The following is a 13,639-nucleotide window of genomic DNA, read 5'->3' on the forward strand; positions in this document are numbered from 1 at the left end:
AGTCTAGTGCTTATCATCCACAGTCGTGGGGAGCTTTAGAGAGATTTCATCAAACTTTGAAGAATATCACCAAGACTTATTGTTCTGAGACAGAGAAATATCGGGATGAGGGTGTGCATCTGTTGTTGTTTGCTGTCAGGGAGATATTTCAGGAAAGTTTCATGTTTAGACCCCTTGAGCTGTGGAACACTGTTATAAAATATGAATGGTTTTGTGGCGGTTTTGTGAAGATGCCGGGACATACCTTGACTTGTAAACACAGACTTACAATAGACGGTTGGAAATGGAGACAAGCATTTGATTCGGATAAGGTGTTTAAGTCGGAAAGGAGACTACGCCCATCATAGTATTTCGACCCATATATATTCTTCAACAAGCAATACCATCACTGAATTCGACAGCTTAAATAGAAACATCCATATTCAATCTCAAGATGACGCTAGACTGCAATACATTTTAAAGAAGCAACAAACACTGACAAACTGAAACAAGCCGCCTGTGTGCTATATGCAAGTCAGTTTTACGATTTTGCTATAACCTATTTAAAGTATAAAAGGCCTTACTCCCGAGAATACTGACGATAAGAGAAATGTCACATCACCTCGCTGTTACACTCGATTTCCAGTTGGTGTCTTCTTCTATCACTAAGCGTTGCACTCAAGAATACACCATTTGGTCGTGGAGCAGGTGTTCCCTGGATCACACGACTCCTTTGTTGTTTTACTGCATGCAAATTATCCACAGCATCAAGCGATTTATGGTGCCAAGGCATTTATCAAAATGTAATGTTATCAAAATAGTGAGTGAGTTAGTTTTGCGCCGCAATCAGCAAAATTCCAGCTATATGGTGGTGGTAAGTAAATCATCGAGTCTGGGTCGGACAATTCAGTGATCACATAGCACAAGCATCGATCTGAGCAGTTGGGAGGATGACCACCCGATCCCGTTAGTCACCTCTTACGACAAGCATAGTCGCCTTTTATGGCAAGCATGAGTTGTCGAAGGCCTATTCTACCCGGACCTTCACAGGTCTTATCAAGACAGGGTTGAGGAGTCCAGTATAATTCATAGAAAGTACAAATGTATCCACTTTTGCGTCTTATCTCAGACTTCATGTGATCACAGAATGATACAGTTACTGGCACGTATCGTATTGTGCTGAAACAGAATTGTGTTAAAACAAACGGATGTCGAACACATTCACTTGCTGTACATGATTTATAGAAGTACACCCAATACAGGACATGTCACAAGCCATACACCAAAGCTTTACAATTGTAATGAAACAAAACACAGACGTTTGATATTTCAGTAAAACTCCCCAAATACCCTCGTATTTATACGTTAATTAATGGTTGTGTTTCTCGTTAACAGAAAATATGTACAAGATCGCTGCATATTGCCAAAGTCACTGAAAAACTTCATGTAGAGGGGACTTCCTACAAATTGGTATGTGATTTCCATTCTCATGCCCTCGGTGCAGTTTCATTCTGAGTGGGTGTCAAGGGGCAAGGGGGAACTCGCTAAGAAGCAAATTGGGGATAATCTTAAGGTTTAATGGCAACATTTTCACTACTTCAAAAGCAAATGCTTCATGTAAGCAAAACGTTATGATAAAATTATGAATAATGATGCTTTTTTTGCTTTGCACCTGCCATCCTCGTCGTCTTTAAAACCAACAGTAACAACATAGGTATTAATTATGAAAACCAAGTTTACATCGATTTATGAATACAAAAATTTACCTGAACAATGAAATTATTCAAAACGGCGACATGTAATCAGTACAAATTGTTTATGTCAGCTGCAAATATGTGCATGCATGGTTAAACACTACTTTGAACAAGCCTTAAATATGCCCAAATTAGTGCGTGTCGGAGATGTTTTCAAAGCAAAAGTAATTATGAAAATGAACCGGATTCGAACCTGTGATCATACGTTCCTGGCTCAACTTAAAGACGCAACACTGTAAAGTAAATTGCACCTTGATGAATTTGGTAATATTAAATATGGTCTAGTTAGGAAATCTATTTGGACTAATTTTGAACATTCTACAAACAAATCCATGCTTCCGGCCACAGTTTTCGTCATCAAGGGCACGCGTTTCAGGCAGAAAAACGCCACAGTACTTCCTGCCTCGTCCGCTCAAGAAGCCACCTCCGAATTCATCAAACGGCACTTCGCTTTTACTTCCTCCCCAAAACCACGTCCCCTTCCGTCCAATGTTGGCGCCGGTCCAGATCTTTGTTGTTTCTACAACATAGGAATGTCGTTTATTCGCTCTCACTCGCTCACTCACTCACTCACTCACTCACCTTTCATTAATCTGTAACATATTGTGTTACATTGCATTGTATTATAAGGAACACGTGTCCCGGGGTATTGACACTTACCACTTTTTGTGAAACACATGACCTCTTTACGTATACCGGACATATGCAATGACTGCATGAACAATAAACCACGCTTGCGAGAAATGAACCATTCACTGACACCTCTTCAACCATGTAACATGATACGAGTGTATACGAGGAGGAATAAAATCAGCTTGACTTGAGACTTACACCAGTCCTGTGGTGTTTTGGGATGGGATGGGGTAGGATGGGGTGGGGTAGGATCAGGTGTATTCGGGTAGGGGTAATTTTTTCCTCAATGCATGAGGCATTTACGTCACACCCCTCAAGCATATATTCAGTGACTTATATTTGTTTCTTTTCTAAAACGTGTCTTGTATCAAGTGGAACAATGTGTGATTTGTGATTACCGTTTCCAAATATGCTTGACACAGTCTCAGCCTCTTCTTGGGAATAGATTTCAACCAGGAAAGCTCCCATCTGTTTACACATAAACTGAGCAAAAGAAGAAACATATGTTAGAAATATTACATCAGGTAGACATTTATGAGCGTCATGTGTGTTAGTTAAATTTCTGGCCGGGCAAATAACCAGTATATAATGCGAAAGTAACACATAGTCTGTTTACCGTGACAACGTACCGATGAACATCACTTTAAACACAAAAATAAATCAAACAAAGTGAAATTAAGATTGTGAATCCTCATAAATTCCACTTGCCAACTGCACATTTAAATCTCAGAATATTATTCAACGTAGGATGAAAGCTGTTTAACAAAAGATCATAGATTCAAGTCAATTCTTCAGTTTTCACTCCCCTCAGACTATACATGGGGCTATAAAAATGTAGGAGCCTAATGGCACAAAAAGTATAGTTCAAAACGTACCTTATCAGTGTTTGAATAATTCGAACAGAAAAAAGGCTCATGTGAAACGCGAAGTTTTTCAAACCCGTGTTATATGATCAAAATCGTGTCTTGAAAGAATGAATAATGCTTTTACGTTGTATAATTATCATAGTGGCCTCGGGGTAGTCCAGTGGTTGAAGAGTTCGTTCATCACATCGAAGGGCATCGAATGAATCCCAGATTGGAATATTGGTAAATACGGAAGCAAAATCTTACCTTCGCTATTTTCCACGTTGAAGGATCAGGCACATGAAGATAACATGAGTTTTGAAACCTCTTCCAATGTTGGGGGCAATCATTTTGGACACCTACAGAAACACCACAGTGTTACCACATAACTCGTAGCTTTAATACCACGCGTGTTTGTCAATAAAACAATAACTTCAATTGTAACTACAGTTTGTACTTATAACGTTGTTAATCTTATAAGCCAACAATACAATGTCAAGGGAATTACCAGCTGTAAAACTGACGGACAAAAGTGATATTAGTACGACTTTTGTGAGAATTAATATGTCACATTTCACCATGCCATCAGTACAAGTGCCAGTGTGTAGTTGATATTACCTATGGAATCGAGTTTCTTTTTAATTATTGACATCTCTTCGACAACGCTTAACATGGCTGAATGGAGAGGACGCACAGCATACTTGACTACACCAGTCAGATCTTCGGACATATTGGTGATCTTATTGGACAGTTCCTCCTTGTTGATGTCAACCAGTTCCAAGACTGACATCACACTTGCTTGAACATTCCACAGTGTGGATGTCCTCCTCTTGAAATCTTCGTAATCATGTTTTATTTCTCCAATTGCTTTTACAAGTGCGTCATTTGTCTCTGTGGTAAGAAAAACATGTTTTTGTTTTTTCATGTGGTGTAAGATGAACGTGACATACATTTAAACAAAGCACACACACTACAAATTAATTTGAAGCAAAATGAAGACAACGTTAAGTAATTATGACTTTATGTTAATACTGACACCTCAGTGTGAAGAATCAGACCACTTTGGGGTATTCTAACGTGAACAGTGCACGGGATGTTATGTTTCATACCCATTTCAAGAAAACAGGATCCGGATTTGCCCATTCATGCATATCGTCCCACTTTGGGGGAACGGATACTTCAAAAAGTCATTTCTCTCCTATCTCTGAAGATAGAAACTTGCAGTATAGATAGATGTTCAGATTACCTCGCCTTGTGAATAGACACGCTGTTCACTGCAGAGCAAATAATTTCTAGAAATTGTAAAATCAGAAAAAAGACAAAACCATCTGGACGGCTCGAAGCTTACCCACTTCTACGCAAGTGCCTAGTAAGTGTTCTGAGAGAAGTTATGATTGATCTACAGACCTACAGAGCTAGGATCGGACACCTCGTCCACCCACCTGGGACGAGGCAGGTGAGACATGTCCCCATTGACTTGGAATATACACCGTTTACATCTGCGTCCGATATGCCTCTCCGGATCTCTGTATGCATCGTATTGTTAACTGTACACTTATTGCTATCCACCATGGCCTTCAGACACACAGATCATCATATTACCAATGGATTTAAGCTCATTGAGGCACACTCATTTGAACACAACTGTGTTTCCATCCATGACGTCACAGACCACTTCACCATGAGCAGTGAAGCGCATCTGGTGGAAGTGAACTGTCGTCCCGCAGTTCTACCACATCAGCAAGTATGAATAGACTCCATATCTACCTAACGACGTGGAAACCAACCCAGGTCCGACAGTTACAATGAGAGATATAACCTTAATGAGAAACGATCTTGTAGCCGAAATTAAGGGATTCAGGACTTACATGCAAACAGAACTGACGACGATTAAGAGTACACTAAGCTGTTTCTCAATAAATGTTCAACGCTAGAAACTGGCTGTGTCGGATCTACGTAAGGATATAGATAACGTCTCGTGTGAACAAAGCGCGATATATAGTGATGTAGATGCGCTACATAACATCCTTCGGGACGTAGAGGAGAGATTAGATCCTCAAGACACTGAGCTTGATAGTCTAGAAGCCATTAGTCGCAGGGACAATGTAGTGTTGTGTGGTTGTCCTGAACGTGAAAACGAAACTTTTGAGGCTTGCAAGCAACATATTGTAGAACTATTAAACACGCATGTCAACACTAAGGGTTGACAACACAGTGACATTATACGTGCGCATCGTATTAGTAAGAACAACAAAACCCAAACAAGGCCACGCTCCGTCATGGCAAAATTTGCGTTAACTGACGACAAAATTGAAACTTTAAGACACCGAGAACAGTTCAAAATGTCTACGATCGGTGTTGCTAATGACTTCACGAAAAAACAACGTGAGACACTGGCTGATCTAAAACGTACATTTTTGTATGGCTACTATAAGAACGGGCAACTATTCACTAAGCCTTCCCGCCCTGACACGTTCAGGCGATCCTCAGACCCTAGAACTAAATCGAAGACACCCAGGGACACCCCCAGTATTCCAGTCACATGCAAGAACACCGTCGGTGCACCTACGCCAACCCCTGGACAGACGTCGAGGGCACCTGACTACCGCAGAGATAATGGATGACGAATGGGGAGGAAGCCGGGTCCGAAAATCCAGTACAATCTCACCAGCTGGTACGTTTTCAATATATACTCAACACCTATCTATTCTCATATGGAATGTTGATGAGTTAATATCCAAAATTGATGATACTGAATCCATTCAATTTCTGCAACAATTTGACATTGTATGTCTAGTAGAAACATTCCTCGATAAAATCATAAATATACCACAACGTTCTACGTATGATGCTTATGTGGCTAATGCGCATAGACTAGCTATTGTTGAAAGGTTATCGAGCGGGGTTTATATGTTCATTCGTAGATCATTTGCTAGACACTGCCACCATCTGAATTTGAATATCGCCAATGCTGTTGATATTAGACTTGAGTCCCTAACTAGAAAGAATAAATACCTGGTTCTGATGGGAATGTATGTACCCCAAGACTGTCGGTCCACAGACAGGGTGACAGCTATAGACGCGGTGGATCAGTGGCTGACCCACAACGCTGACGATAACTTCGTGACCATCCTGTGTGGGGACTCTAACGCACGAGTCGGTTGTAGTAACAGTCCCCCGGAGACAGACGAGCGTCCAGGGATCGACAGATCAGCGTTCTCCGAGGAGGAAAGTACTCCTTTTGACCAGAGACACTCTTGTGATATAACTGTAAATGCGTTTGGAAGAAAGCTACTTGATTTTTGCTTTGCTCATCACTTGTACATATGTAATGGTAGATGTCCAGGGGACAAACAGGGCAGGTATACATATGTATCAGGAGCGGGTTGTAATGTTATTGATTACTGTATTGCGTCTGTAAATACACTTTCATATTGTAAATACTAATCAGTGCACTCTCGAGTTGAATCGAAGCACATGCATGTTTGTTTACTGTTAAACTTTGACTCTGCTGAATTTCCAGGCGTAGAGAACTCGAGGAATGAAAAACATTTATATCGTTATATATGGAATGAGAATCACAAGGAAACGTTTTCAGATTTGATACGTATCCAACAGCCAACATTGGAAGTATTAACTTACTTAGGAAATGCTGATAGCAACCAAGCACTAGATTTATTTGTCCGAAATGTTTTGAACGATGCTGAAGTATTCAAGAAAACACAAGTAAAACAAACATGCGTGGTTTTTATACCAGAAGTTGTCAGTATGCTAAACGAGAGGGCCGACGTGCACTTAGATGCTTCAGAAATACTAAATCAGTTTTAAGTAGACGCACTTACTGCGAATTAAGAAATAAATATAAATATGAATGCAGGAAGGCTAAACAAACATTATAAAAAAGGCGATATGTTAATATCATCTCTCCATAACAGTTTTATCGTTTGGAGAGAATTAAGACGCTTGAACCACGCCTGAAAGCCATGTTGTATTGTGGATAAAACTGTTTTATGCGCCCGTTTTAAAGATTTTTTTAGCACATTCAAACATGTTGATGACACAACAGAGAATGATTATAACTTTGTTGACCATACGTCTTTAAATGAGATTGATAAATGCATTCTTGAATCACCGATTACGGAAGATGAAATACGTTCTTGTCATAGCCATTTGAAAAATGGGAAGTCAGCCGGAATTGACGGGTTTATTGTGGAAGTTTTTAAGTCGTCTGAACATATTATCATGCCATTTTTTAAAAACATTTTTAACCAATATATGACATGGGCACTTTTCCCGTTACTTGGACAAAGGCAATAATCATCCCCCTTCATAAAAAGGGTGATCGGACAAATCCAGATAATTACAGAGGAATATCCTTAATGTGCATTTTGAGCAAGCTATATACTTCCATTTTAAATGTTCGTATCACGAGATGGGCAAAATATATGGAATAAAATACCTGGGACACCGGCCGATTTTAGACAAGGATATTCCACAACAGATCATATTTTTACTTTACATGGCATCATCGAAAAATGTCTCCTGAAGAAAAGAAAAAAATGTATATTGTTTTTATTGATTTCAGAAAAGCCTTTGATTCGGTTGACCGTTCCGAGCTATGGCATGGTTTAAATCGGGCTTATACGGGAAAATGTTAACTGCTATTATGAGTATTTATAGCTCTGTAAAAGCTTGCGTTAGAAATGATAATGGATTTACTGACTACTTTGACTGTCCGGTCGGTTTAAAGGGTGTGTTCTCAACCCGCTATCGTTCTCTCTGTTCATGAATGATTTATCAGATGAATTATCCAAATATGGTAAACATGGTATACAGTTATTCCCCGACCTATTAGAAATCGTGTTACTTATGTTTGCAGGTGACGTTGTTCTTCTGTCTGATACAAGTCCTGGTTTACAAAACCAACTTAATATTTTGCATAATTTCTCTGAACACGCGGACTTAAAAATTAATTTAGATAAGACTAATATTGTTGTTTTCAGGAGGGGAGTTCGCCATGCGAGAAACGAAAAATGGTTTTCGAATGAGGAGTCAAGAACATCAGTTAATACTTGTAAATATTTGGGTGTAATATGTTCTTCAACGTTTAAACTGAGAAACTGTGTTAATGATCTAGCCCTAAGAGGTAAACGGACTCTAACCGAGGTATTTACTAACCTCAGTAAAATTGGAATTCTAGATCCGAGTGTGCTTTTAAAAAAATATTTGATACGCAGATTCAACCAATATTACTTTATGGGGCTGAAGTATGGGGATGCATAAATTTGATCAATTAGAAAAGGTCCACTTGTCCATTGTAAAAGATTTTTAAATGTCACACCACAAACCTTCGCTATTGTCTACGGCGAGTGTGGAAGGTACCCTCTTTTCATTAATGACTTGTGTAAAACCTTGAAATATTGGTTAAAAATCACACGTATGAATGAAGATAGAATTCATTTAATAGTTTACAAAATGCAAATGTACTATGGTGACTCTGAATATACGACATATGCTTCATATATAATAAATATTCTTTTTTCACGTGGTTTTGGTTGTGACAGGATTTAACAGACGGTCGGTGATAAAGTTTCTTTTATAAATGAATTCAAATCAGTGGCAATCAATATGTTTTTCCAGTCATGGACGTGTATATTAGATAACAGCTCACGCCACTGTCTTTATACAGAATTTATAAGTCTTTTACCCCCGAGAAATATTTCTCATGTATTGTGGACAGAAAACTTCGTAAAATATTGACTAAATTCAGATGTGGATTGCTAAGATTAAAGTACAATAAAGGTAGATGGCAAAATATATCTGTAACTGAACGCAACTGTTCATTATGCAATCTAGGAGTGGAAAAGGAGTATCACTCTGTATTTGTTTGTTATGTTTATGATGCTCCTAGAGCAAAATATCTACCATCTCTATAATGTCAAAAACCTAATTATCTTAAATTAAAATCCCTATCAAATACTAATAATGAAACACTTCTGAGAAAAGTATGTACAATTTATACCATGCATACCAACTGAGAGAATCAAAAATACGTGCCAATTCATCAAGATAAATTTTTGTCTGTATGATTCCTCCATATATTGCATCATTATAATTGTGTCTTGTCAGCTCAGGCCTTCTAATTGTATATAGGCGTAAATGTATGACTGTCAGTTTGCATATATGTTGTATACGGGCCTGGGGCCTACAGACAATAAAATGACTTGACGTGAATGAAGCTGAGTACAGTTTAGTGGTTGAACCATTCACATAACTTGTAGATTTTAAGTTTTCTAAGCATGGCCATTTCCAGTGGTGAGGTAGCTCACCAGCCAATTCAGCGAAATTTGACGTTCGACGTTCATTAGAATGTGTTTAAAAGTTTCGTTGATCAAACAGACAAACAAAATGAAGATGGTTTGCACTTTGTCTATCCTCAACTTCCCACTAAGTACCGTCCAAAACTGGGACGATATGCAAAAAAGTGACCTTAAATTAGGTAATGCATTAGGCTTAGGAGGAGGGAGATCTACCTCTTAAATTTTAAAAGACACTCTTTTAATTTAAAGGATATCATGGAGTACAATCGAAGTGGCTTTTATACGCAACTATGTGTATTAACAAATTGAAACCTGAACAAATTATTAACATTCTTGATCCCATAATTTTTTTTGGATGAACTAAACATCATAGCTGATGAATGTATCCTAAAGTACTCTGGGGTATGAAAAATTATGAAACAATTTATTTACCTAAAAACGATATCTCATTCCTTTCATTGCTTGCCAAAAGAAGCCAGCTCGCAAAATTGTATGAAAAAAAATCTAAGACCCTATGCATAAATGGGTTAGCACTTTATCTTGCGCTCTCGGGCAACATAATTATAGAAGATTAACAAACGACAAACGCTTGAATATACTGAGTAAAACGGAGAGTTCCTCTCTCTGTCTCACTCACATACCACAGAGAAGCAGTGAACCTGTGTGTTTGTACATGATGTCAGTTCAAAAAATAAATTAAAAGATAATCTCATCATTATACCTCGAAGACATTAAGGACTGATTTTTCACTGGAAACATATATTGTGGTGACCTTGTTACCGCACGGAGTATAAGCTTGCATGTCTGTGTATGAACAGTATTAGGTTTCGTTGACATGACATTCAAGCTGGTGGAGCATATTGTGTTTCCTTTTCTAACATGCAATACTATCCATCAACGTATTGTCTCTCTGAAATGGGGGCAGTGGGGTAGCCTAGTGGTTAAAGCCTTCACTCGTCGCGCCGAAGAGCCATGTTCAGTTCGCAATACCGGAACAATCATACAATGTGTGAAGCTCATGTGTGATATTGCTGGAATATTGATAGAACCGGCTTGATGAAAGATGTTAATGTGATGATGTATTATTTCCCGCGATTGTTGAATCAATCATAGCTTGACCCTAGAACGTGTCCAATTTGAAGAAGTTGTTTACCAGTTAGTTTGTGCTACTTGTTATTCCATATGGTCTGCTGGCACTACATGACCCGTGTCGAGTAATTTATGACAAGATAGCTTTGTGGAACGTCACAGTGAAGGCCCAAGTATTATGAGAAGCACCGTAAAGTTTTCACTCACTCACTCACTCACTCACTCAGAAATTGTTTTTAGTCAGGCCATCACACATGTGAAACAAAATCACATTGTAAGAATCATCAGCATCAGATATGTGAATCATCAACATCACATTGTAGGAATCAAGAACATTACGAATGTGAATCATTAACATCAAATGTTTGAATTATCAACATCACCCAAGTGAAACATCAGTATCACGTTTGTGAATCATCAACATCACATTGTAGGAATCATGAACATTACGAATGTGAATCATTAACATCAAATGTTTGACTTATCAACATCACCCAAGTGAAACATCAGTATCACGTTTGTGAATCATCAACATCACATTGTAGGAATCATGAACATTACGAATGTGAATCATTAACATCAAATGTTTGACTTATCAGCATCACCCAAGTGAAACATCAGTATCACGTTTGTGAATCATCAACATCACATTGTAGGAATCAAGAACATTACGAATGTGAATCATTAACATCACTCAAGTTAACATTTTAGCGAAATCGACTTGTGATTTACACAATTTGATGACTGATCATTGGGCAAACGTCATAATTCAGTAAATGCAAATTATCATGGTGTACTTTCCATGTTCATTTCTTAGTACTCATCTATATTTGTTTCACTTGAGTTGAGACCGGTCATACAAAACAGCACTCAGTGGTTAACATTATTCTCCTGTATGAATTATCATGCAAGTAACGTTTTCGTGTTTCAGCCATTACCTCCGCCTATCAGATGAGTGACTGTCATTTTATATTCAAGCAGAATTATTTCAGGTGTGGCGGAAGATTTTCTCTAGACATATGTTTGAACAATATCAAGCTTCAGATGTAGATAGTGCATTCCAACTATCGAAATGCTAATGTGTGTACATTTGTGGACATTAGGCAACCTTCAGTGGTACACTTCTGCCGAGTCCCTTTTCATTTGGACAACAAAATATGTTTAGAACATACATCATACATTTATAAGCTTGTCCCTTAGTCACAGTACAGCTGCCTCGAGCTTTGGCTAACTCGAAGTATTTCCATTAGCTCATTCAAATGTTATGCTATAATTAGATTTTTGTATCTACAGAATATTTGATGCTTTGCATTAACACAAAGTTGTCGTAAGTGTGGACGGAAGAGAGGCTAAAGTGCCGGTTATGACTTGTGACGGTGGTGTTGTTCGTGTGCCTCAGTCACTGGTTTATCTAAGTCACTGGCCCATTTTCGATAACTTATCAATATTTTACATGTGCAACACAACAGTTAATAAGTGGCTTTCAACCTAGATTCTGTTTCATAAACCTTGTTACTTGGTATAGATCACTGCGCAATATCACATACACGGACGGAATTGAATGCTTTAATATATACCGTTATACGCGCAGAACACATTGCAAGACATCTGCACCAGGATATAATTGTTCATAGCCCTAGCTGCTAGACATATATCGCCACAGCCCAGAGTGGGTACATAGATCCTGTACAACTGACGAAGTGTCATCGATCCTGTACAACTGACGAAGTGTTAAGCCATTAAGACTTTTTTAGTCTTTGTTTTTATGCCACACTCAATAGTATTGAAGAGACCTATATTGAAACTATCATGTAATGTGACATAAATAATCTCTACTAAAAACGTCGAATGTCCGTTTGAGGGTTACGTGGCAGAGCAGTGTGACCTCCCCTCTCCGCTCCCACAACCAACACACCCTCCCTCCCTCTCAACTTCTCTCCTCTCTGTTTCTCTCTCGCTTCTCACCAAACAGGATGTTGAAATGTATCCCGCATTTATTTGACGTAACGGAGTACACTCCACCACCTCATCCTTCTCCCCATCACCGCCCCCCCCCCCCCCACCACCACCACCACCACCACCAACAACTCCTTCCATACACACAGTCTTCCGATAATATGGTCATGTCATAACCACTCCCACCCCCACCCCCCCCCCCCTCCCCCCATCATTCCTCTTTCACTTCCCTAATGTTCTCGCATACATGTGTTTCATGTTACGTTCACATCGTGTTTACAACAATGACGTTAACCAATGTGTTTTATCACCGACCTTGTGTTCTGCTTATCCCTGCGTGTACCGTGGCGGCGTCATTCTGCATGCCGTGCATTTCACTCTCTAGTCTTTGGAACCGAATTTCAGAAAGTCGCTCCACTTCTACGACTTGAGCCTGGGAAATATTGAGACCAGTGTTTAGTTTATCTTCAATCTCGCCTGTTTTCTCTTGAAGCCGGTCGAGGGTAGTGTTCAAGCCGCTGTTTATATACTCCAGTTTCGAATTGAAATAATCCAAACCTTCAGCGAACTTTTCAAAAGCACCTTTCATTCTTTCAGAAAATGCGTCTATTTCGAAGCGTAGACTCTCAAACATTGGTTGGTGTGAGGTGCAGATACTGACAAACCATACAAGGCTGAAAAAGAATAAGACCGGCTTCAGTAAGACCTCCATTTCTCCCACGGCAATGTACGTAGACACTTGCCTGCTCTTTACATCAAGTACACGAGTGTTTGCAGACCCGGAAGGAGTTCATGACGATGAAATCCCGATCTGGTTGTCCGGTTAGCCGAGATACATAGTTTTAAATGTCAAGGGAATTAGATACGTATTCTGGAAACATATATTTTGCAGCCTTTGCAACTAGCTGTTATGTCAAACTGGCCATTCACTTCTCATTTGAATGTCGGGTAGAAACCCTAGATATTGCAACATCTACTTACATTATACAGAAAATGATATTTTCTTTTAAAATAATGTTTCAAAAATACAATGGGGCCCAGAGACTTAAACAGCGGTAATCTA

The 13,639-nt window shown here is 39.0% G+C and overlaps 1 protein-coding gene across 1 annotated transcript; it reads right to left on the reverse strand.

Annotated features, from left to right (window-relative positions):
* Nucleotides 1-1,202: 1,202 nt before the first annotated feature.
* On the reverse strand, nucleotides 1,203-13,426 carry LOC137272262 (C-type lectin domain family 4 member M-like). Its single transcript, XM_067804623.1, has 5 exons — nucleotides 12,892-13,426; nucleotides 3,830-4,102; nucleotides 3,479-3,570; nucleotides 2,765-2,849; nucleotides 1,203-2,253 (listed from the first exon to the last, which is right to left on the reverse strand). The coding sequence occupies exons 1-5, from the start codon at nucleotides 13,286-13,288 to the stop codon at nucleotides 2,015-2,017; spliced, it is 1,086 nt and encodes a 361-aa protein (XP_067660724.1). The 5' UTR covers nucleotides 13,289-13,426; the 3' UTR covers nucleotides 1,203-2,014.
* Between the last annotated feature and the right edge of the window lie 213 nt (nucleotides 13,427-13,639).

The sequence above is a fragment of the Haliotis asinina genome, chromosome 2, assembly GCF_037392515.1.
Source record: "Haliotis asinina isolate JCU_RB_2024 chromosome 2, JCU_Hal_asi_v2, whole genome shotgun sequence".
NCBI classification, from domain to species: domain Eukaryota; kingdom Metazoa; phylum Mollusca; class Gastropoda; order Lepetellida; family Haliotidae; genus Haliotis; species Haliotis asinina.

Coding starts and splice junctions, on each gene's coding strand:
- LOC137272262 (XM_067804623.1), bottom strand. CDS start 13,288: ATGGAGGTCTTACTGAAGCCGGTCTTATTCTTTTTCAGCCTTGTATGG. Junction 2,850..3,478: donor CAACGTGGAAAATAGCGAAG/GTAAGATTTTGC, acceptor TCTTTTGCTCAG/TTTATGTGTAAACAGATGGG. Junction 2,254..2,764: donor GTCAAGCATATTTGGAAACG/GTAATCACAAAT, acceptor CCTATGTTGTAG/AAACAACAAAGATCTGGACC.